We start from the raw sequence: 24,265 nt of genomic DNA, 5'->3' as shown, positions 1-24,265 counted from the left end.
CAAGTCCGCCAACGTATGTGACGAGCTAACAGGACAAACTGGTAACAGCTGAAAAGCCCTCCGTTTATAGGTAAGTGGTCAGCTGGTACAGCAAAAAAGGAACAGACGCCATCGGTGTCATCACACCACCCCGTAGCGTTCATTTGAAAGACGAAATGCAGCCAGACGTACCTCTGGCTACATAATTCATGCTCTCCAGAAATGTAGACAGTGGTATCCACAATGAGCTTGTGTTGGTCAAATGTGGACTTACCACTTATACAGCACACAGTAGTGTATGATCAGAAAAAAAAGAAAGAAAACTGAAAGAAATAAGACTTTCTCCTGAAGAAATAACATAATAGAAAGTATTATGAAAATCCTCCTTAATCTGTTAAACAACACTTGGGAAATATTTGTAAAAAGAATCACAAGAGAGCTAATAATTGCATGTCTGATGGCCTTCAGGTTGATTATGCGACAGAATTAATCATCCGGGCGTCAGGAGGAGGAGGAGAGAGGCGGGTGTTAAACTCTGGATTAACTCTCTTCAAGCTGTTTGGTGACTGAGTTTGATGAGTACTTCAGGATAAACACGCAGACCTACAGGATCCACAGGTATGTTGAAATTATATACAGATTGTGAGCTAAAGCTTTTTAGATCTCTGGCTGCTTGAATAATGTTCAGGTAATTCCACATTGTAGTATTGTACTACAGTATTTGTCCATTGTGAGATGGAGATTATCTCCAGTGATGGACCCTGATGGACATGTGCCTGTTTATGATCGTATTTCATGATTAAGAGGATCCATGTTGATCTTATTACTGATTTCTTTGAGACTTTTGTATTTTTAGGGAATCAAAAAAAAAAGCTTGAGTTCCACACAATTCCTTCATGTTGTTCCAACACAAATCGATTAAGTTAACTTACAAATGCAATTAAATTTAATGCAAAGTTGACAAGTAAGAATTAAGTTAGCTTGAACAAGCAGCAAAAGTCATTGTTTGAGTGTGTTTGTGTGCTAAATCTCTTCAGCTCTTGGCTTTATTAACTGCGCTCTTGAGCCATAACTTACAGTCGAAGTCTTAAAGTGATAGATTACCCAAAATTATGAATTTACTCACCCTCAGGTGATTCCAAATGAATTCCTTTATTGGTAGCACTTCAGTTTAAGTCATAATTCACGATGTTAACAAACCATTAACTAACAATCATAGCTTAATAATCCACTAATTAGCTGATAATTAATAGTATGGTAGAAGTTGGGTTTAGGTTTTGGGTATATATAGGAATGAAGAATAAGGTCATACTTTATAACTACTAATGAACAGTTATTATCTTAATAATGGGCAGGTACTAAGTTAGTACACTCTCAGAAATAAAGGTACACTTTTAGAAATAAAGGTACGTGAGCTGTCACTGGGGTGGTACCTTTTCAAAAGGTACACATTTGTGCTTAAAGTGTCCATATTGGTACCTCAAAAGTATATATTAGTACCCAAAATTTTAAGAAGAACACTTTTGTGCTTTTTAGGTACTAATATGTACCCTTGAGGTATTAATATGGACCTTTTAGGTACAAAATTGGATCTTTTGAAAAGGCACCACCCCAGTGACAGCTTGCATACTTTTATTTCTGAGAGTGTACAGGAGCTGTCACTGGGGCAGTACCTTTTCAAAAGCTACATATTTGTATCCAAGGAGTCCACAATGGTACCTCAAAGGTGCATATTATACCCAAATGTACTTATATAGTACCTTTGAGGTACCATAACAGGCCCTTAAGGTACAAATATGTATCTTTTGAAAAGGTACTGCCCCAGTGACAGCTCCTGTACCTTTATTTCTGAGAGTGTGGTTAATAGTGTGAATTGTGAAACTAAAGTGTTACTGTTTTTTTTCTTTTGTAGAACATAAATGACAAACATAAACTTGAATTTAAAACTCCTAGACTGAGCTCGATATCCGTAAAGTAGCAGGTTTCAGTATTTTGTGATTGATGTTTTTAGTTTTCCTCATTTATTTCTGTTTTTGTGCATTATGGGATAATAATGTTTCTTCCAACAACTTTTAACCTTGAAAAGTAAAAAAAAGTGACTTTTATTATCCTTTTTAACAGTTTAAAGTGATAAATTGTCTGTGTTGGTGTTGTATATTACGGTACAAACACCTTGAAATAAACTGACCGCACATTTTCTGTTATTTTACACACTTATTTCTCTATATGTTACTTCTTATACATTATTTCAGACTACTAAAATGTCTATAAAAGTCACTTTGTTTCAGCATTAAAAGTTTCAGCATTAAAAGTCGACAGAGCAGAGATCAAGCTCTCATAATGCAATTCAAAACCGTAAATAAACATAAAACACTTATGAATCACAAAATAAGGAAACTGTAACAGTGTAGCCTCTTTAAGTTGCTGTAAAATTACCAGAATATTGTTACTAAATGAAATGTACACTGTAAAAAAAATCTTAAGAATTGAGTTGTTTCCGCTCATTTTAAATAAGTAGTTTAAAAAAGCAGCAAAAACATTGTAGCTTCATAAATGCTCTCAAATATAAAAGCAACACATTTAATTACACTGCACTGATATGAAAGATGAAATATTTGGCATTTGTAAATACTTTTGGAGATGGTTGTATGTGTGTATTTCTCAGAAGGTGTATTGATCTGCATCGTGTGTGTCTGACTAACTTGTGCCTTCAGTGGAACTCCACAATCAGGCTAATCGAGTGGATTTAGACAGGAAGATAAACGGTGATGAAGTGAGGATTGAGAGAGAGAGAGAGACGGAAAAGGCTTCTGTGCTGCCATCTGTCTCGCTTTCTAAAGCCATCACTTGCATGATCTTACGCACACACATAGATACACACACACACATATATGTGTGTGTGTGTGTAGTTTTCTGTCTGTACCCAGCTGAGGCTCGAACCAACGACCTTCTTGTTGTGAGGCAACAGCACTACCTACTGCGCCACTGCATCACCCTAAAGTGATGTATGCACACTATATAGTATACTAAGAGCAGGGATACAATCAGCCAGCGCAGTCGTTCCACGTTACTTGCGGGAGTTTCATTGGCGTTTTCCCGCATGTTAATTCTGACTAATCTAAAAGCAGTTCAGGAAATACATTGAATATCATCTGGCCAATGAGTGATGTGGATTTTGTCACATGACTGCAGTTTGGGTCTTTTCAACTGGTTCGGACTAAAGTAATCAGTGTGATGTGAAAAGAACCAAAATCTACAGAAAAAAGCTACAATGTATCATTTGTTGCCTTTGGTCTGGACCAAAAGAACTGAACCACAGATGTGAAAGCCCCCTTAAAGGCACTTGAAGTTTTTTTCTGACAGCTGAAATCTGCACAAACCGTTGGTGACAAACACTCTGACTCCACTGACTCACAACTGCTCGTAAAACCTCACAATAAAATCCACAGCAGCTAAACCACAGGACACACACAGACACACACAAAAGAGCTTCCAGTCAGAGAGAGTGCGTCACTGTTAGTAGCCATAAAACCGTTATGATGGTCTCTGATTGGACAGAATTTACAATAGGAGGAGGGGACTGGATACTTTTACAGTGAGTGAGTCGACAAGAAAACATAAAGAAACATAACATTTAGTTGTTACTTTTACATCACATTGAATCAGACACTTTTATTCTGAGCGACTCACAATTAAGAGTTATAAAAGCAGTTAAACTAACAATATAGGCAACGCATATTTATTCATTCATTCATTTTCTTGTCAGATTAGTCCCTTTATTAATCTGGGGTCGCCACAGCGGAATAAACCACCAACTTATCCAGCACATTTTAACGCAGCCGATGCCCTTCCCGCTGCAACCCATCTCTGGGAAACTACGCATATTATTATCACTGAAATATGATTGTTCATTCATTCATTTTCTTTCTGGCTTAGTCCCTGTATTAATCTGGGGTTGCCACAGCAGAATGAACCACCAACTTATCCAGCATATGTTTTACGCAGCGGATGCCCTTCCAGCTGCAACCCACCACTGCAAAATATCCATACACATTTATTTACAAACAATCTAGCCTACCCAATTCACCTGTACCGCATGTCTTTAGAATGTGGGGGAAATTAGAGCGCCCAAAGGAAACCCATGGCAAAAACGAGGAGAACATGCAAACTCCACACAGAAATGCCAACTGACCCAGCCGAGGCTCGAACCAGGGACCTTTTTGCTGTGAGGCGATAGCGCTACCCACAATGCCACCATGTAGCTCTGTTTTTATTAATGTTTTTTAATTATTTTGATCTTTTGAACTATATAGTAACAAATATGGATATAGTTTAATATCACGTTTTTTTTAAAGAAAATCATAGTTTCTGTAAATTATCTGTTTATTGATAATTTACAGAAACTATGATTTTCTTAAAAAAAAGGGAGAAATAAGTATTGAACACATCACCATTCCTCTCAGAAAACATATTTCTAAAGGTGCTGTTGACTTGAAATTTCACCAGATGTTGATAACAACCAACTAAATCCATATATGCAAAGAAAACAAATCTAATTAGTTTACAAATTAAGTTCTGTGTAATAAAATGAAATGACGCAGGAATAAAGTATTGAACACATGAAGAAAAGGAGATGTAGAAAGGCAGTGAAAGCCAAGACAGCAGCTGAAATCTCTCAGTAGTTCTTTAGCAACCCTCCGCTCTTCCTCATTCTAAATGAATATTCACTGCTTCAGTCCAACATCTACATTAGCAAGAGGATGAAGATGAAACCAGGTTGGACATTTCAGCAAGACAATGATCCAAAACGCAGCCAAAGAAACTTTCAAATGCTTTCAGAGAAAGGAAATCAAGCTGTAGAATGTCCCAGCCAATCACCTGACTTGAATCCAATCGAGAATACAAAATAAAGCTCAGATTTGATATGAGGCCCACAGAACCACGAATGCCATTCTCCATATAAGAGGTGTATATATATATATATATATATATATATATATATATATATATATATATATATATATATATATATATATATATATATATGAGCTATGCATTAAATGTATTGCAATGCATATTTAAAAATACAGATAAAACCTAAAATATTGGAAAAGATAATTATCAAATCTCCATCAAAGTCAGTTCGAGCTTTTATTGGGGTTAGTTATTTCCTGTATGTATTGATATTTTGTTTCAGTTGATCCACATGTTGCATTACATTTCAACAGATGTCCGTTTATAAAATCAGGCAAAAAGTACTTAATAACACACGCATAAAAATAAATAATAAATACAACCTCAGATTCTATAATTTAAAACAGTGATACCAGTATAATTTGAACATTTTGAACATTACTATATATGTTTGTAACCCAATGTTGGGTCAAATATGGACAAACACAGCTACTGAGTTATAAAAATGTAATTATAATTTTATCTAAAAAATAACCAAACATTTTTAACTATGTACAATGAGCTGAAACAACACAATTCCTATGTTTTTATTTTGGCCATCTCAATTATTTTATCTTCAATCCACCTAGTTTGTAAAAAAAAACATTAACTTAATTTATGCTGGGACATCATGAAGGAATTGTGTGGAACCCTGCAATTTTTAAAGCATTGGATTCATCTATATTTCATCCAAATCCAAAAGTTGGATTCGATGAGATATGAAAACCCAACATTTCTTTGAGTGTATTGAAAAATAAAAAGAGGATCAGTAGTGTCACTGAATTATAATAAAGTCTTAATTAACTCAAACCCTGCTTGCCATGTCATCTCAGCTGGAGTCGGAAATATTAAAGCATTGCTAGTTTTCATTTTGCATGACTTCCTGCACTGAGATTCATTCATTAGTGACGCTCACGTCTTCTCAAACTCAAAACACACTCTGTTCTTCACGCTCTGGACAGTCCACTTCGTCCTGCCAGCGGTCGTCCATCCGTCCAAGCACTTAATTAATCCAATTAATGCGCAAAGTTCAGCAAGTGTAAGATACAGTGCAGACCTGAATACATGTCTCTCAAACACACACTAATCCTCTGTAGACCCGGGATGACGACTCTTTTCTCGATTTATCCTTATTAGAGAGACTCTGACGTACACACTTCCACTTCAGTGTTCATTTATCCACTCGCGCTAATCAAAGCAAAGGGTCTTTATTTGTCTTAAACTGAGAAACCGTCCTGATAAGGATTTTAGAGATGATACGAGTTCTTGCTGTCGACTGTGCAATGGTTGACATGTGCTGGTATACGCTAAAAACCAAAATGCTGAGTTGTTTTAAGCTAAGTTGGGTCACATGGACAAACTCAACACTGGGTTAACTCTTTTTATTAAATTTAGATTATGCTTTTTAACCCATGGGTTGGGTTTGGGGCGAAGCATTGGCGCAGTAGGTAGTGCTGTCGCCTCTCAGTAAGAAGGTTGCTGGGTTGAGCCTCGGCTCAGTTGGCGTTTCTGTGTGGAGTTTGCATGTTCTCCCTGCGTTCGCGTGGGTTTCCTCAGGGTGCTCCGGTTTCCCCCACAGTCCAAAGACATGCGGTACAGGTAAATTGGGTAGGCTAAATTGTCCGCAGTGCATGAGTGTGTGTGTGGATATTTCCCAGAGATGGGTTGCAGCTGGAAGGGCATTCGCTGCGTAAAAACTTGCTGGATAAGTTGGCGGTTCATTCCGCTGTGGCGACCCCGGAATAATAAAGGGACTAAGCCGACAAGACAATGAATGAATGAATGAATGGTTGGGTTTGCCCATATTTAATCCAGTGTTGGTTACAACAGCTTTATTATGCTAATTCTATTGAGGTTAAAACTTGGTTAAATCTGTGGTAAAGGGATGTTGTCATATCATGTAGTTTCTGTTTTAACCCGATGCTGGGTCAAATATGGACAAAGCCAACTGTCTGGTTTAAAAATGTACACTGTAAAAATGCTAGGTTGAATAAACCCAATATTGGATAAATAAGGGACTAATCCAACAGTTAGGCTAAATAATATAAATGTAATTTAATAATAAAAACTTGGCATAATTGACCCGACATTAGGTTAATACAACCCAGCATTTTAAGAGAATACTTTTTAATTTAATAAAAGAAAAAGATATTGAAAACTTTGTTCATCTTTGACCCAATTTTGGTTACAACAACCCAGCATTTGTATACTATCTGTAATGTATTGTTCAAATCTTGGTGAAAACAGTGGTTACTGTAAAAAGTGTTGTTGTATCATACACTCTAAATACTGTTGGGGCGTTTTAACCCAAAGCCGGGTCAAATATGGACAAAGCCATCCATTGGGTTTAAAAATGTACACTCTAAAAATGCTGGGTTGATTTAACCCAATGTTGGATACACAAAAACAAACACAAATTAAATAATAAGTTTAATTTAATTAAATGAATAACCCAGTGGTCAGGTTTGTCTATACCAGACACATCGTTAGGACAACCCCCAATTTTTAGAGTATAATTTAAATTTAATAAATTTAATTAAACAACTACTTAGGGTTTGTCCATTTTTGACCCAACATAGAGTTAATACAACCCAGAATTTTTAGAGTATAATTTTTATTTAATAAAACAAAACTGCTTTGGGTTTGTCCATCTTTGATCCAACATTGGCTTAATACAACCCAGCATCATATAAACTTTGGGTTTGGAAATCTTAGACCTAATGTTGGGTTAATAAAATCCAGAATTTTTAGAGTATAATTTTAAATTAATTTAAAAGAACTACTATGGGTTTGTCCATCTTTGACCCAACGTTAGGTTAATACAACCCCAGCATTCTTAGAGTATATTTTTTATTTAATTAAAAAAAGCATATTTGGGTTTGTCCATCTTTGACCCAACGTTGGGTTAAAACAACAGCATTTATGCAAGTGTAATATAACAATAATGAAATGAAAAGCCACTTAAGTGCACTTGGAAACATTTGCGTATTAAGTATGGTGTAATAAATTGTAATTAATCTCAAATTGACATTAAAAAATTGTTTTAACTAGCTTTGACATGCTAAATCATGCACAAATGTGATTATCCTATATTAAGACAATCAGATAAAGTAAATGTAAGATAGCGGCTAAATATTAGGAGTTATACAGCTTTCCTTTAGCGATACACCCCATTGATCAACATGGGGTTAGAAATGTGTTTCATATTCACCTTATTCTGTGTACAAGTGGGCGCAGCCATTTGGATATTTTTGTCTCGACACTTACGGTCTCACTTCCATTCATTTTTTAAACGTTAAAAAAAGCTTGTTATGCTGCTTGATGTTGTTTGTCTGTATAATCATGCAAACACTTGTGTGTAGAGCAAGCAGTTTGACCATTGCCGTTTGTTATTCCTAGTCATTTCTCCTATAGGCAATTGAATCTGAAGTTCTAAAACAGGGGTGTCCAAACTCGGTCCTGGAGGGTCGTCTTTCTGCATAGTTTAGCTCCAACTTCCTTCAACACACATGCCTGGATGTTTTAGTATACCTAGAAACAGCTTGATTAGCTGGTTAAGGTGTGTTTAATTGGGATTGGAACTAAAATATGCAGGACACCGGCCATCCAGGACCGAGTTTGGACACCCCTATTCTAAAACAATTGCAAAAACGAGCACACTTCCGCATTGAAGAATAAGGTCAATACTATATATGTTGAAATGCAATACTTTTAGAAAAACTGTATTTCTCTCAGTTTTTTCTGCATTCAGGAGGGGATAAAACATGGAAATAGAATAAAATCTGCACTGTTTTGTTTGAAAGCAGAGGATTGGTTCTTTGTTTTGATATATATACTGTGTTCTTATATTCCTAACAGAACATTTTGTGAAGGCCGACAAATTTAGGTGAAGTCATCTAATATTGCTGGTAGTGCTTGACAACTTAAAATTAAAAAAAAAACAACGCTGATGGGGAAGGAGTTATATGTATGCTAATCTGTACTTCCTTTTTACTGGGAAAGTTGTTATAGGCTCTGTCTGGTGTGTAACTTTAAGGTGGGTCTGATTTTGTCAAATACGATGTGGTTCTGATGACATCTATGTTGATCCTGCAACGTCATTTTTCGTCATACTTAATCGCAACCCTAACCTAAGTAAAAAATTATTCCCAAAATCAGAGGGGAATGGATAATAGTTGGACAACAGTCATGTAGAAGTACATAACCCTATAACTGTAAGCTTAAACTTCACATAAACTGTAAGCTTGTCCCTTAATTCTGATTGGCTAATTGGAATGTTGTTCCAGGATCAACACAGATGTCCTATTGGATGAAATCACACTGACTATAACTTTAAGTACACACTCTTAACACTAAACTACAGACACACACAAATTTCACTCTGGGTGTCTGTTAAGTTCTGTAGAGCAAAGAAACGTTTCAAGATGTAAAGAAACATCTTCTGAACATTAAGAGTTTTGTGTGTTTTCCTCCTCCTCCAGGAAGATCTGCTCTTCGGAGACAGCAGAGGATCATCAGACGGATTACTTGTAAATACACATGGTGTGTGTGAGCGGTTGATGACCTTGGAGAAGAGCAGGAGGCCGGAAAACTCACACTGAGCAGCAGCACACACTTTTACAGGATTTACAACACGAGTGCAATCCTCCAAAGCGACTCAAGAAGCAGAGAGAGAGATCTCATATCGGTAACACTTTACAATAACATTGTATTTCATGTAGTTACTAACATAAACAAAGGGGAATACGCTTATTACAGTATTTTTTTATGTTAGGTTACAGTGCATTAACCAATTTTATTACACGGCTGTCTGGAATTCTCGATTCTGATTGGTTAGTGGTGACAATTCCAAGATATGTTATTCCTAGATAACAACCGCTAAATAACGCAGGCTCATCCAAGAACTTAAAATCACCTGGGGCCTCATGTATCAACGCTGCGTACGCACAAAAACTTTGCGTACGCCAGGTTTCACGCTCAGAATCGCTCACGTTTGGATTTACTAACAATGAACTGAACGTGGGAATGTGCGCAGCTTCACGGCAGCTTTTTGGCAGGCGTACGCACATTTTTTGTGTGTGTCTGTTTTATTTCCATTGGCGACTCCTAGAGGCAGTTGTGTTAAATTCCTCACTACAAAGTGTCTGAGCCTTGCAATGGCAGCTGTATGAGACGGGTTCATCTAGCAAGTATATAAGGTTTCCATACCATACATTTGACCAGCTAAACATTAAAGCACAATTTGCAGCGGTCGCCTGTTTTCCCAATGTAATCTGAGCTATCTACCGCACGCACATTGCTATAAAGACACTATCTGAAGATGAATTTGCATGCGTGAATCAGAAACATTTCCATTCAATAAATGTGCAAATAAAATATGATGCTTATTGATATGAACTTATTGATGATTCCTACTTGTCTTTCTCGTGATAAATAGTTGGCAAAATCTGATATGTAGCGGTGGAAAAAACAAGAAAGAGTACATCAGACGTTGGATTCGAGCCGAGTTCATGCTCGAACGTATCAATTTATGATCACAAGCGTCTCACGAGCGCGCCACTGAGACTGTTAAGCGTCCTGCAACATTTTACAGATATAAATCACACTATTACTTTTTTTTTAATGCACTCAGTGCGATATGTTCAGACCCAACTGTGTTGACCACATCAGCTAAACTCTCCCCACTCTATTTTTTTCTTTTGTTGTTAATTCCGGAGGACAAACTTGCAAATAACACCGCTTTTCTCCGGTCTGCCTCCGAATGCAGCACCTCCAATTCACATTCTGTTCAAAGTTTTTTTTTTTTGCTTGCTTTTGCCATTGCTTTTTCGTTGGGTTTTTCCATTAGCATAGTCATTAGCATATTCATACGGGGGAGGAGGCAGGGAGGGGTTTTGTGCTCGTGCATGTTGCGCTCAGTTTCACGTTCATTCAGATGTACAAAAGAATATGCGTGAGATTCGGCGTACGCAGTGTTTCATACATCTGAATTTTTTCGTACGCAATGTTTTAGTAAGATTTCCACGCAAGTCTTCGTACATGAGGCCCCTGGACTGTAAGTTAATACATTTAAATCCATATCCTTACTTCTAGTGGCGTAGCGTAAAATGCAGGGGCCACCCTGCGGGGATTATTGACATGGCCCTCTGATGAAGAGCCGAGGGGGGTTTGTTCTGGGATGGGTGAGGGGGGGGCAAAGCGATCACAAACTGAAGGAAGGGGGGGGGTGATCATAAACTGAAGAGCAAGGGGGTGGGTGGTGGAGTGATCACAAACTGAAGACCATAGAGTGGGGGGGTGTAGCGATCACAAACTGAAGACGAGGAAGGGTTGAAGCGATCACAAAATAACGACAGCGGGGGCCCCCTTATCATGTGGAACTTGAAGCCACTCCTTCATATTCATATGCTTGTCTTTCACGCTGACTTTTTTAACTGTTTGCTGCCTTATTGTGAATTAATAATAAGTAGGTTACTAAATGCTTTATTCAGGCACTTTCGTTTGTGTCAGCATTTCGTTTGCTGTCTGTTTGGTGCCATCTTGTGGCTGAATAATGCGTAGGTTAGTGTATACTCCATAAGCTGTTTGTGTTTCTGTCAGCTTTGCACTTAATTAAACAATCGTTAAATTATTACGGCTCAGAACTACGTTTTGTGTCTACTTTTCATGTTTAAAAAGCCGTGTAATAATCTGCTTATAAGGTACATTCAGCACAGTTATTTAAAGCCTGTAACTATTTTATGTTTTGTCAATTTAGTTCAATCGTTTAATACGAAAATGTACAATTTTAAAAAGTAGGCGTGGCAACAAACCCCACCCCTAAATCTAACCATCATTGGGGGATGAGCAAATCGTACAAAATTTACAAATGATATCGGATGAATTAATTAGAATTAGTCACTAAATCAAAAGTTACGAATTACCGTGAGATAGCACTGTTATTTTTGCACTCTTTAGTCTTTTATAAATAGTGCTCTGTTTTGGGCTTTATTCTATATCACATTTACATGTAGTCATTTAGCAGATGATTTTGTCCAAATTGCCATGGCTAAAGCTGACGCGCACCTCTTAAAAAAATTTAACTACACGTCATAACAGCGTGTAGAGCAAGCTCTGTGATTGGTCGGCTTGGTAGCTGTGAAGAGTGTGGGCGGTCCTGAGAGCCACAAACCTGATTGAGCAAATGTTTACAAATGTTGAGTGCCGTGAAGGAGCTCTAGATGGAATTTGTGTTTTATGTTTGCCTTTTTATTTAAGTTGTTGCGCGTCCGCCATTTCCCGCATCTGAATGAGCAAGTTTTAGCTACTTATACATTAAGGTAGCGTTCAGAAAAAACAAAACCTCAGCAAAGAAACTCGACAGAGAGGAACATAAAAAACCTACTGCCAGCTAGCGTTTCAGGAGTGTTACTGAAGAGCAACACAAACAGCACGCAGAATTAAAAATGCGCAGCAAAGCACAAGGCAGGCACCATGGATCAGGGCGATCACTCAACGCAGAAGTATAAACCAGCCTTAAGGAGTTTCTTTTTGACAGAGAGAAAAACATACCTGCCAACATTCCCATATTTCCAGGAGTCTCCAGTATTTCAGACCCATCTCCCGCCACCCTCTTGTTTTGTTGTTTCTCCCGTAATCCTCCCGGACCTCAGCTTTTTGGTACAGTATAAAACAACCCCCGGATCGGCAACTTTGGTATAGTATCCGACTGGTGCACAGTACAGATACTCATCAAACACCTCAACTGACCACCCCCCACCCCCCACTCGCTCACCCCCTTCTCTTCAGTTCGTTAACGTTTTTTTTAAGCACATGCCCTATGTAAAGTCTCCGCACAGTACTGCCCCCGAGACCGACCCAAACCCCCCTCGCCCCCGGTCTTTCAGAGACAAATGTTGGCAGGTACGGAGAAGAATGTTTCTACAAGTGGTTTGTTAAGCCCACTCACCTGTGTGAGGCATACTCAGAAAATGTATGTTATTCTGCAATAACAACCTCCTGGATGTACTTTATCTCTAACTTGCATGAATTTTAATAACACATTAGTAAATGTTAAACTACGATACGGTTAATAAATTCTATACACCAGGGGTGCTCAACCCTGTTCCTGGAGATCTACCTTCCAACAGAGTTTACCTCCAACCCTGATCAAACACACATGAACCAATTAAATAGGACTTGAACAGCACTTGATAATTACAGGCAGGTGTGTTTGCTATGGGTTGCAACTGAAATCTGCACGAAGGTAGATCTCCAGGAACTCTACATGCTCTACATATGTTGGTTCAAGTTAGTAAATATATTAACTAATGAAACCATATTGTAAAGTGTGATCCTAGTATATTCATGCATCCAACAGATATGAGGTCTCCAATATCCCTGAGGAAGACGGCGCTCTTCTTCCTCGTCTGCTTTTTTTCGGCATGCAGCGGAACTGGGATCCCAGGTTCGGATTATAACCCTCATCCTCGCTTCATTTGCACACCAATACCTGCAGATGCAGATCCTGGGTGCTTCCCGTCAGCGGGCGGCCCCAGTGCGGGTCACCACAGCGGGCCGAGCAGCGGTGGCAGCAACAGCTGGTGGGGAATTTCAGAAGAAGCTAAAACCACAATCCTGCATCTGCGGGAGAGTTTAGTCCAGCAGAAAGAAACCATCCTGGACCAGAGGGAGACCATCCGAGAGCTCACTGCTAAACTGAATCTATGCGAGGGCTTTAATCGCGGGGTGGGCAACCATGATGACCATCCGCATCGCACACCGACACACCTGGCACACCATGCACATCATGCTTACCCCACTGCACCGGAGCCTGGGCACCTAGCGTGGGCACCGCCACCCGACGCTCATCATGGTGGCCACGGGCTGGAGCTCGGCCACTACGAGGATGCAGCGCATCATCGTGGGAAGGCAGCAGTGAGCGAGAAGCATGTGACAGGGGAGATTCCTTTACTGTCCTCTACACCGGAGCAGATGAGCAGGATGCTGGAGACACTGAAGGAGCGCCTGGAGAACCTGCAGGTACACAACCTTAGGGCAAGATTAAAATAGTTTTGGACTTTTCATTTGTTTTAGTTTTTATTTCGTTTTGACTTTTTGTTTTCAAGTTCAGTTAGTTTTAATTAGTGTTTAGAGGCAGATTTGCTAGTTTCTATTAGTTTCTATATTTTGAAATTGCTTACTTTTAGTTTAGTTTTTATTTGTTCCAGTGCGAGTTTTAGTTTTTTTTTTTTTTGGGAAAATTAGGATATTTGTTAGGTGCAAGATTCAAAATCAACAGAATAAATACTGTGTAATTAAAACTCAACCAAAGATGGGCTATTTTTCTGACACAAGAACACTATCCACCACTATCATCTACCCCAAATACAGTATGTGTGCAAGGCTGCTTCTGGGGTTAGATACACAGTAGTGATGAAAAGTTCAGATCTTTAACCCAAACTGCCCGCAGAAGCCTTGCCCATAACGCTAATCAGCGTCTGCTGTTAAGTGAATTTGATGCGTGAATGAAGCGGATTTGACACGCGAATGAAGCGTGTAAAGTCAAAATGTTTACATGGCTATTTACTAGAGGTGTGAGCCTATACTGGTCTTATGGTTCGGTTCGGTAACGATTATCATGCCTTCGATTTGGTTCAATTCGATATCTCGATGCATCACGGTGCATTGACGATGCTTTCCCTATACAGTATTATATTTTAGGGGGGAGGCTATAACATGCTGTCTGTATAAACACACAGACACACAGCACCACACTGTCTCTCATTCAAACACATACACACACACACTTAAGCCCTCGCAACAGGGAGAGCTAGAGCTGAGCTGAGCAGAAAAACGAAAAAAAAAAAAAAAAACGAAAAAAAGAAGCACTTTTCCGACGGTCCCTTAGTGAGAGCTCCTCTCAGCGCGAGCTCTCCCGGCTAAACACATATTGCGAGGGCTCAAACGGAGCAGTGATCGTAATGTCAAGCGAAAAGAAGAAAAACACCTGTGAAACATAACCAGCTTTGTCTTTTTGTAGGAAACACACTTTAGATCTTTTTAGGGTAAGAGTTTTTTGAGTTAATGCCGTCTGTCTATAACTGAATGTGTGTCAGAAATATCGGAAACAAAACCAACTGAACCGCGCTCATTTCTGGCGTCCCCCTGGATGTACAGCTCTCTTAGCATTTGCCTATGGTGCCAATGCCACGGGCCGGCCCTGAGTTGCCTGAGTGTTATAAATACCCGCGCTCGCCTCCCTCGCGACAGAGCGCGTAGGAGATAAATGACGTCAGTAATAACCGGTTATGATTATTACTGAACCGATAACGAATTGTCCGCGTCTGCATCGCGGTGCACTGAAGAAACAATTAATTTTGAATCCCCTATTATTTACACATGAATAGAGCGATTTATCTGCGCATTCTGCGTCTGGTGTGATCACAGCATAGCAGAGTTATGAGTTTTAAACCGCGGTAAATCTTGAAACTACAGTAGTTATCGTCCCATGACGATAACTAACGTCCCTGTGATTGTGTTTGCAGACGAGAAACACGTCGGCCAGCTACTCCAGTTCCCTGAAGGATCTCCTGCAGAGGAAGATCAGCGCTCTGGAGCAACAGATGCAGCATCATTCGTCTCCGCTGACCGGTGCATCTCACACTGACCACACCGAGCATGATGACGGTCACCATGATGACGAAGATCACGATCATGGGCATCACGAGGATGGCCATGACGAAAGAGACCACGGCGATCCTCACGACGACAGCCATCACAGTGATCGCCATGAGGACGGTCACCACGATGACGACCATGATGACGGTCACCATGACAACGACGACCATGACGCCGGTCACCACGACAACGGGGATCATGATGATGATCACCACGACAATGGTCACCACGACAATGAGGTTTCCGAGCATGGCTTCGAGAGGTTGTTGTATAACCCACAGGGACACCGAGAGTCGCAGACTGGAGCTCACAGCAAACTGGACGCGGTTCTCAATCAGCTGCAGCACAGGCTTACTGAGGGTAAGAGTGTGATAAAAGAGTAGATAACAAGATAATAAAAAATAGATGAAACTGCTGGTGGATCATGCGAGCTTGGCCAGTCAGACCAGTTCATTAACTGCTTTTTAGTGGGAGATTTCACACAACATTGCTATCAACTGCAAACAGAAAACCTTATATGCAGTTTGGGGACTGAATCTAAAAACTTGTTGAATAAAAGTGTGTTTAAAAGTTTTTGAAAATGATACTGGTATTATTTTATCCAGGGGTACCCAAACTCTGTAATGGAGGGCCGGTGATATGCAGAGCAGTGGGTACCTACCATGGGAGAGCGGAAAATAATGCAGCTTATTATTTATTTATTTGTTACCTAATTTAAATTGATTATTAAACAGTATATACTGCAGCTGCCTGCTTTTCCACTATCGTGCCAAATCGTTCTAAGAACACTTCGGTATGGTTACGATTGTTTCTCCACTGAGCCTGGAACGGCGCATCACGATTACAAACCACTTACGGCCTGGAATTCTCCGCACGGAACTGTGCCGACAGATTGTGTGTACTGACGTCGCGGCTCTGTTGCCAAGCTACCACAGCTGGCTCAGCGGAAGCGCTTGCTAGTTATCAGACATCCACATGTGAACTACACTATTTAATAGGGATGTAACGGTATCAGAATTTCACGGTACGGTAATACCTCGGTATGAATGTCACGGTACGGTATTTATTGAATCATTTACAGGAAAAAAAAAAACTTTTGAAAATACTCCCAAAAAAGTGCCAAAAGTGTCAATGACATACAAATTAGCTATCTATCTGTTAGCTTTGAAACAGGAACTTCAATTTTAATAACAAAAAAATATTAAACCATGTAAAAAAATAAAGTTTCAATTTAGTATTGTTAAAAACTCATCACATTTAACATTTAATCACTCACTTAGATAGAGATGGGTTTTAAGGAAAATTATCATATAACTATAATCTGGTAAAAGCTGGTATCTCTGGGTATTTACAATGTCCCCTGCAACAGAAAAAACCCCTCTCATTTGGGACTGAGGATTCTGGGACAAGAGAGATATGACTTGGCCCATGTTGACAGCAGTGGGGTAACGTTGTGCATTGTCTTTCCCCCACTTGAGAGGACAAACCATGAGTGAGATAGAGATCTCTTTGCGGTACAAGTCAATGTCTGCATCAATCTGAACAGTGTGCTGTGTTTCTGCAGTCCCCATGACTGTTATTAGTCGTATTCCCCAACTTGCAGGCACGTGCACACATAGGGCTCAACCTGTGCAGTGCACATGCCCTTTTTAGTCTTGGATAGAAAATGCCCTTCCAAAACGATCAAAAGTGCCCCCGCGACGCGACACAACCTCCGTCCAGTCCAGCCCTTCAGTAGGCGCGCGATAACACCTCTCTTGAGTATGCGCGCTCAACCCCCCCTCGGCGCTTTACAATACGCGCGCCACAACACAGCTGATCAGAACGCGCGCGACAGCACCGCTATTCAGCACGCGCGCGGCGACAACACCCGCTTTAGGTTCGATCATTTCCATCTTTTTTTCATCTCCGCTACTAGCAGCACACTCCATTTCCGCATTACTGGATCTGTAGCGACAACAGACCGCAAAGGATTATGGCCACGCCGGGGCTGATGGGAAATGAAGTTTCAGCTACCTCCCGTTCGCTTCATTCGCCTGAGCAAATTTTCTCAGAAGACCTATAGTTTTACCGAGTCATGCGACTTCGGTAATATCGAAAAAATTTAATATTGCGGTATGACGGTATTTACAATACCGTTACATCCCTACTATTTAATATTAAAAAAATGATCCTGGTCTAAACGATACAGTTTTGAAAAGGGTTTTAAAACCATAGAGCAGTCTCTGGTAGAGTATCACTGGCCCACCACATTCTTGCGAACATTCATTCAATCATTCATTTTCTTATCGGCTTAGTCTCTTTATTGACCCGGGGTCGCCACAGCGGAATGAACCGCCAACTTATCCAGCAAGCTTTTACACAGCCTACCTGCCACAACCCATTTCTCTGAAACATCCACGCACGGATGTTTTCCTGTGTGTAGAAAGTTTGGCCACCCTTGGTCTAAGCTGTAAAGAGGGTATTGTTGGAATATTGTCCTCTATTCCATGCGTGTTCAATTCAAACTCAGGAGAAATTGTTCAATGCTTAAAAGATTAGTAATTTATTGAATACAAATGAATAATTCGATGTTCAGAGCTCTGGGCATACACCAAGATAGTCTAGCCGTTATACAATGCTAACCGGGACTAACGTCAGGTGCTCTGCCCTGCCCGGTGTCTAGAAATCCAGTTTTATAGACAGATGGAGTAAAGAGGGTGAGTTCCGGGCTGCTCCTCTGCATATTTGTTATCTCCTCCTTCACCATTCTCTTTCTGCACAGAAGATTTGTGTAGTTAATTGCACCTTTTACATATTTCACAACTCGTGACAACCATACCCTTCTTGTGACCCTGCACATCTTTTTTGGTAGAGAGGAAGTCTGGACCAAGCCCCCCCCTCTTGCAATATCTTGCAGCCAATTTCCCTTGTCAGCACCCACATAGCAAAATTTCTCTGGCCCAGCTCTGGCCCACACAATCAGGTTTTGCTTGGCCCACATGCCGCAGTGAATTACGGTACATGACTGGACCAAATCTGGCTTCCAGACAAGGGCCAAACACGGACTATATCTGGGCCAAGTCTCAGCCAAGTTAATAACTCATAACTCGGCCTGAACTGGGCCAGATGGGTTGGTGTGTCACGGTTGCAATGAAATTGATAAACCCATGGAGTGATGCTCTTTAGGCACACTATGGGCACGCTTTTTCTCAAAGTGACCTGATTGGTAGATTTTTTTTTTCTTTACTCAAAAATTATTTTAGTGTATTTTAAATTTGGGTCAAGACTGGCCAAACTCACATGGCCCACTTATCAAATTTTTAAATCTGGGCCAAATACTACGTTTTTCATCTGGCCCAAATCTTGTGTGTCGCCTTAAAGACGGTGCCACCTCTGCCAAACCCGGGCCATGTTTGGCCCACATGCTGTATGCCAGTGCCGGATGAATGCCTGCTGTGCCAGCTTTTTGCCAAATCTGGGCCAGAATTCTTTGCTACTAGGGCAGAACTTTGAACAAAATGTTCCAGTACATGACCCCATAATAAAAGAAGAACTTTAGTTCGTATAACATATCACATAACGAGAAAAAGATTGGTTAATCAGTTGCTAGTCAAAACCTTTTTTCTAATGAACACAATCAATGTATTCGTGTATTAGTCTATTAGTCCATGATTTATATATGTTCCAAAAAATATGAAGAGATTTAATGTGAGTAACATAAGGTGTATATAAGATTTTCTTTAGTTTTCCTCAAATAGTATAATAAAACAAAATCCTATTTGAACAACTGGATAAAGAGCCAGTTCACCCCAAAAATGATGTCAAATTATGTGAATTATATCAAAGTTTAGAATCACATGACTGTGTGGAAATGGTGAGGATTTTTTTTCTTTGGTGAACTGTCCTTTTAGGGCACAGGTGTCAAACTCCTCATTCCTGGAGGGCCGCAGCTCTGCACAGTTCCAGTCCTAATCAAACACACCTGATCAAACTAATTGAGTGCTTCAGGCTTGTTTGATACCTACAGATAGGTGTGTTGAAGCAGGGTTGGAACTAAACTCTTCAGGGCTGCGGCCCTCCAGTAATTGAGTTTGACATCCCTTCTTTAAGGCAATCTTAACAAAGAGCCAGTATGAATAAATCAGACCCCAGGACTGGAGACTGCAATAAATGCTATAGTTTCTGTCTTGTTTCTAGTCCAAATATCAAAAAATCCTTAAATCAGGAAGCACTTTATAAACAAGCAACACATATTATCTTGTATTTGTCTTTGATGCAAACTTCGACATTAATGATCTTCTAACCTCACAGGTCCCCGAAAGAAGACTAAATCTACTGAGGCCTTCCAGATCGGCTTCCCCATGAGAACCAACTACATGTACGGCCGTGTGAAGCGCACGCTGCTGCACGAGATCTTCTCCTTCACGCTGTGTCTGTGGATGAAGGCTGGCATCGGCCCGGGCCTCGGCACACCCTTCTCTTACTCTGTCCCGGGTCAGGCAAATGAACTGGTGCTCATCGAGTGGGGAAACAACCCCATGGAGCTGCTGGTGGACGACAAAGTGAGTCAAAGACGAGCTAATATCAGAGCTCTTACACCTTTTCCAAAGTGAAATTTAAAGTCCGCATGAAGCTGCGACCATTTTATTGTTCACATTGTGACACAGTTCCTAGAGAAACGGAATATTAAATAAGAAAACAGTGGGCGTGGCTTGTCTTTTCTATCGCGAGCTGATTGGATGTAGTAAAGTAGGCATTTCATTCAGAAAGATCGGGCAAAGGGTTTCAGGAGAGTTATTACAACCTGACAGACACCTCGTGCTCATCATTTCTGTTTGTTGTCAAAACTGACAGTTGGAGGGGGCGTGGTTAAGTATATTAGCCCCGCCCAATACGTCAGACAGACTTAATCTGAGGAAGTACATTTTCAGATTTCAATTTTAGATTACAAGGGCAAACAAGAGCATTTTACAAGCTCACACTTTAAAATGTCTTCAGTTGAAGGGCTCTACTAAATATAATTCAATATATGATAAAACTAATTTTGTTTGTCTAGTTGGATCTTATTTGAACCTTAAATGATTTGCGTGTAATCCGATTTGGACTACTGAAGATTTGTTCGTTAGATACATAGAATAGATTTCTGACTAGACAAATGAAGGATATGTGGTCAAACCGAGACACTTTTTCAGCACCGTTTATTAAAAAATACATTCTCATTTTTGCCAAAGACTTTTTGTTAAAGGTCCCATGAAGTGCTGTATATACAACTGTATATATAAACAGTTGATGTCAGAATTATTATCTCTCCTGAATTATTGGCCCCCGTTTATTTTTTCCCCCAATTTCAGTTTAGCGGAGAGAAGATTTTTTCAGCACATTTCTAAACATAATAGTTTTAAAAACTTATCTCTAATAACTGATATAAAAATATATATATTAAAATATTATCAGACATACTAAAAAAATTTCCTTGCTCTGTTAAACATAATTTGGGAAATATTTCATTCATTTTCTTGTCGGCTTAGTCCCTTTATTAATCCGGTGTCGCCAGAGCGAAATGAACCGCCAACTTATCCTGCAAGTTTTTACGCAGCGGATGCCCTTCCAGCCGCAACCCATCTCTGGGAAACATCCACACACACATTCACACACACACTCATAATCTACGGGCAATTTAGTCTACCCAATTCACCTGTACCACATGTCTTTGGACTGTGGGGGAAACTGGAGCACCCGGAGGAAACCCACGCGAAGGCTCCACACAGAAATGCCAACTGAGCCGAGGTTCGAACCAGCGACCCAGCGACCTTCTTGCTGTGAGGCGACTACCTACTGCGCCACTGCTTCGCCCAATTTGGGAAATATTTAAAAAAGAAAAAAAATCAAAGGGGGCTAATAACTCTGACTTCAACCGTAAATATATTTACTTTATGACAACAGAAAAATGTGTCAAGAAATGAGTGTGTTTAATTGAGATTTGTTTTAATCTTTTTCTCTGTGTGTGTGTGTGTTGTCAGGCGGTCACTTTACCCCTGTCGTTGAGTGATGGTAAATGGCACCATGTGTGTGTGACGTGGTCGACGCGGGACGGTCTGTGGGAAGCCTATCAGGATGGGGTGAAGAGAGGATCTGGAGAAAACCTCTCGCCGTGGCATCCCATCAAACCCGGAGGAGTCTTCATACTGGGACAAGAGCAGGTAGACACACAGAACACCAAACACACCTTTGACTTGCATTGTGGCAAAATGTCATACTATTAATTTAATTGAAACCTTTGCTAAAAAATATGTATAAACATAACATTTTAGTGTACTTTAAGAGTTAAGAGTAAAACCATTTTAAAATATTAATTTTATTCTGTCAAGTACTGATGACATTTCATCTAAAATATTTAAAATTTATCATGTTTTTGCACAAAATACCAAAGTGGCACATTTTTAGACATGTTTATTTTAAGTTCAACAAAATTCCAATCCTTTAAGAAATAAACTTTTGGTTAAATAATTTTATTCTTAATTTTTATAATAATTTATTTATTAATTTTTAATCACAACTAATGGAAACAATTGCTATTGTGTTCATCAATTCTTTTTCTAAATGACTTGTTTTTATATCAAATGTTTTCAGAACTTGAATAAACCAAATATTAGCAGTTTATTTAAACCTAATAAATTCAACCAATTCTGAGATAGTGGTGTTACATTTTTTTACCATAGTTGTACACTACCTGACAAAGGTCCTTGATCACAATTGTAAGAGCAGCAAATAATAACTTGACTTCTAGTTGATCAATTGAGAAAAATGTCAGAAGGTAGATTTTTACGATGAATCATCTGTTGAACTGCATCCCAATCATCACAAATACTGCTGAAGAAATATTGAAAACCGCATGGACTCAAGATTCTCACAGAAATCAGGCAAGTTTGGTGAAGGAAAAATCATGGTTTGAGGTTACATTCAGTATGGGGGCGTGTGAGAGATCTGCAGAGTGGATGGCAACATCAACAGCCTGAGGTATCAAGACATTTGTGCTGCCCATTACATTACAAACCACAGGAGAGGGCAAATTCTCCAGCAGGATAGCGCTCCTTCTCATACTTCAGCCTCCACATCAAAGCTCCTGAAAGCAAAGAAGGTCAAGGTGCTTCAGGATTGGCCAGCCCAGTCACCATACATGAACATTATTGAGCAAGTTTGGGATAAGATGGAGGAGGAGGCATTGAAGATGAATCCAAAGAATCTTGATGAAGTCTGGTAGTCCTGTAAGAACGCTTTCTTTGACATTCCAGATGAATTTATTGATAAGTGATTTGAGTCTTTGCAGAGATGTATGGATGCAGTCCTCCAAGCTCATGAGAGTCATACTCAATATTAATTTTTTTCACCATGACTTTATATTCTATACTGGACATTATTTCTGTTAAGTGACAAGACTTTTGTCTAAGAAAAGTCAGACCTTACTGTTCTTATTAAACAATTAGTAATCAAAGCATGATCATATTTTATTTTGGTAAAATAAATGTAATCTAGAGGCCTTTTCCTTTCATATAAGCCCCTTCTGATACCAAATGATCAACTAGAAGTCAAGTTATTATTTGTTGTTCCTAAAACGTGGATAGGCGACAAGACATATGTCAGGTAGTGTATATTTAAGTATGTGCAGCAGTTCCCATAGAAAATACAATAACACTTTACAATAAGGTTCATTAGTTAATGCATTGACTAACATGAAATAATCATGAGCAACACTTGTACAGCATTTATTAATCAATTGAACATTTACTAATGCATTATTGACATTCAAGTCCGTGCTTGTTAACATTAGTTAATGCACCATGAGTTAACATGAACTCACAATGAACAACTGTATTTTCATCAACTAACGTTAACTAACATGAACAAATACAGAAGAAAATGTATTGTTCATTGTTTGTTCATGTTAGTAAATGCATTAATTAACATTAACTAATGAACCTTATTGTAAAGTCTATATTATGATTAAACTCTCTTAAATCTGCTCTGTTACCTCCTGCAGGACACTCTAGGTGGGCGTTTCGACGCGACGCAGGCATTCGTAGGTGAAATCTCGGATGTCCAGATGTGGTCTCAGGTCCTCACTCCTCATGACGTCTATAGTCTGGCCTCCTGCGGCGGTCACATGACCGGTGACATCATCGCTTGGTCCGAGGCCACTGTTGAGCTGCACGGCGGTGTCACCAAATACCCCTTTGACCCCTGTCACTGAACCTTCTGTTTTACCAGCCCGATCTCACAAGGAAACTATTTTACATTTTGTCAGTTAAGTGGCTAATTCAAGTTCAGTCATATGAAAATGTGTGATTTTAAAAAAGAGGCGTGGCACTAAACCCCGCCCCTAAACTCAACCATCATTGGGGAGGAGCAAATCATACTAAATGCTACGATGAGAATTCATTCGAATTCAAAAAGTTATGAATTGCTGTGAGATTGTGTTGGTTTTACAGCATCCAGAGCTGCTTTACTGCAGCAAATCCATCCATAACCACTTCAAAAACATTGCCTTCTGTTTACCGTGACACTTGAATGACCCCTTGACCTCCAGGATTTCAACAGGGACCTGTTTTCTACTGCTTCGTGTAGCTGATTTGTAGTTTTCTTACTGATTTTTATTTTTTTTTTGTTTGAATTTGTATTCTATAAATGGCAGTTC

At 39.6% G+C, this 24,265-nt stretch overlaps 1 protein-coding gene across 1 annotated transcript; it reads left to right on the top strand.

The window, feature by feature from the left end:
- The first annotated feature begins 547 nt into the window (after nucleotides 1-547).
- si:dkey-283b15.2 lies at nucleotides 548-23,916 on the top strand. Its single transcript, XM_692693.10, has 7 exons — nucleotides 548-597; nucleotides 9,414-9,619; nucleotides 13,292-13,953; nucleotides 15,459-15,951; nucleotides 19,885-20,135; nucleotides 21,594-21,773; nucleotides 23,612-23,916. Exons 3-7 carry the CDS (start codon nucleotides 13,294-13,296, stop codon nucleotides 23,819-23,821), a joined length of 1,794 nt encoding a protein of 597 aa, XP_697785.4. The 5' UTR covers nucleotides 548-597; nucleotides 9,414-9,619; nucleotides 13,292-13,293; the 3' UTR covers nucleotides 23,822-23,916.
- Nucleotides 23,917-24,265: the final 349 nt, after the last annotated feature.

The sequence above is a fragment of the Danio rerio genome, chromosome 16 (assembly GCF_049306965.1).
Source record: "Danio rerio strain Tuebingen ecotype United States chromosome 16, GRCz12tu, whole genome shotgun sequence".
Taxonomy (NCBI): Eukaryota; Metazoa; Chordata; class Actinopteri; order Cypriniformes; family Danionidae; genus Danio; species Danio rerio.
This window is presented reverse-complemented; position numbering and strand designations above follow the sequence as displayed.

Coding starts and splice junctions, on each gene's coding strand:
- si:dkey-283b15.2 (XM_692693.10), top strand. CDS start 13,294: ATGAGGTCTCCAATATCCCTGAGGAAGACGGCGCTCTTCTTCCTCGTC. Junction 15,952..19,884: donor GCAGCACAGGCTTACTGAGG/GTAAGAGTGTGA, acceptor CTAACCTCACAG/GTCCCCGAAAGAAGACTAAA. Junction 20,136..21,593: donor AGCTGCTGGTGGACGACAAA/GTGAGTCAAAGA, acceptor GTGTGTTGTCAG/GCGGTCACTTTACCCCTGTC.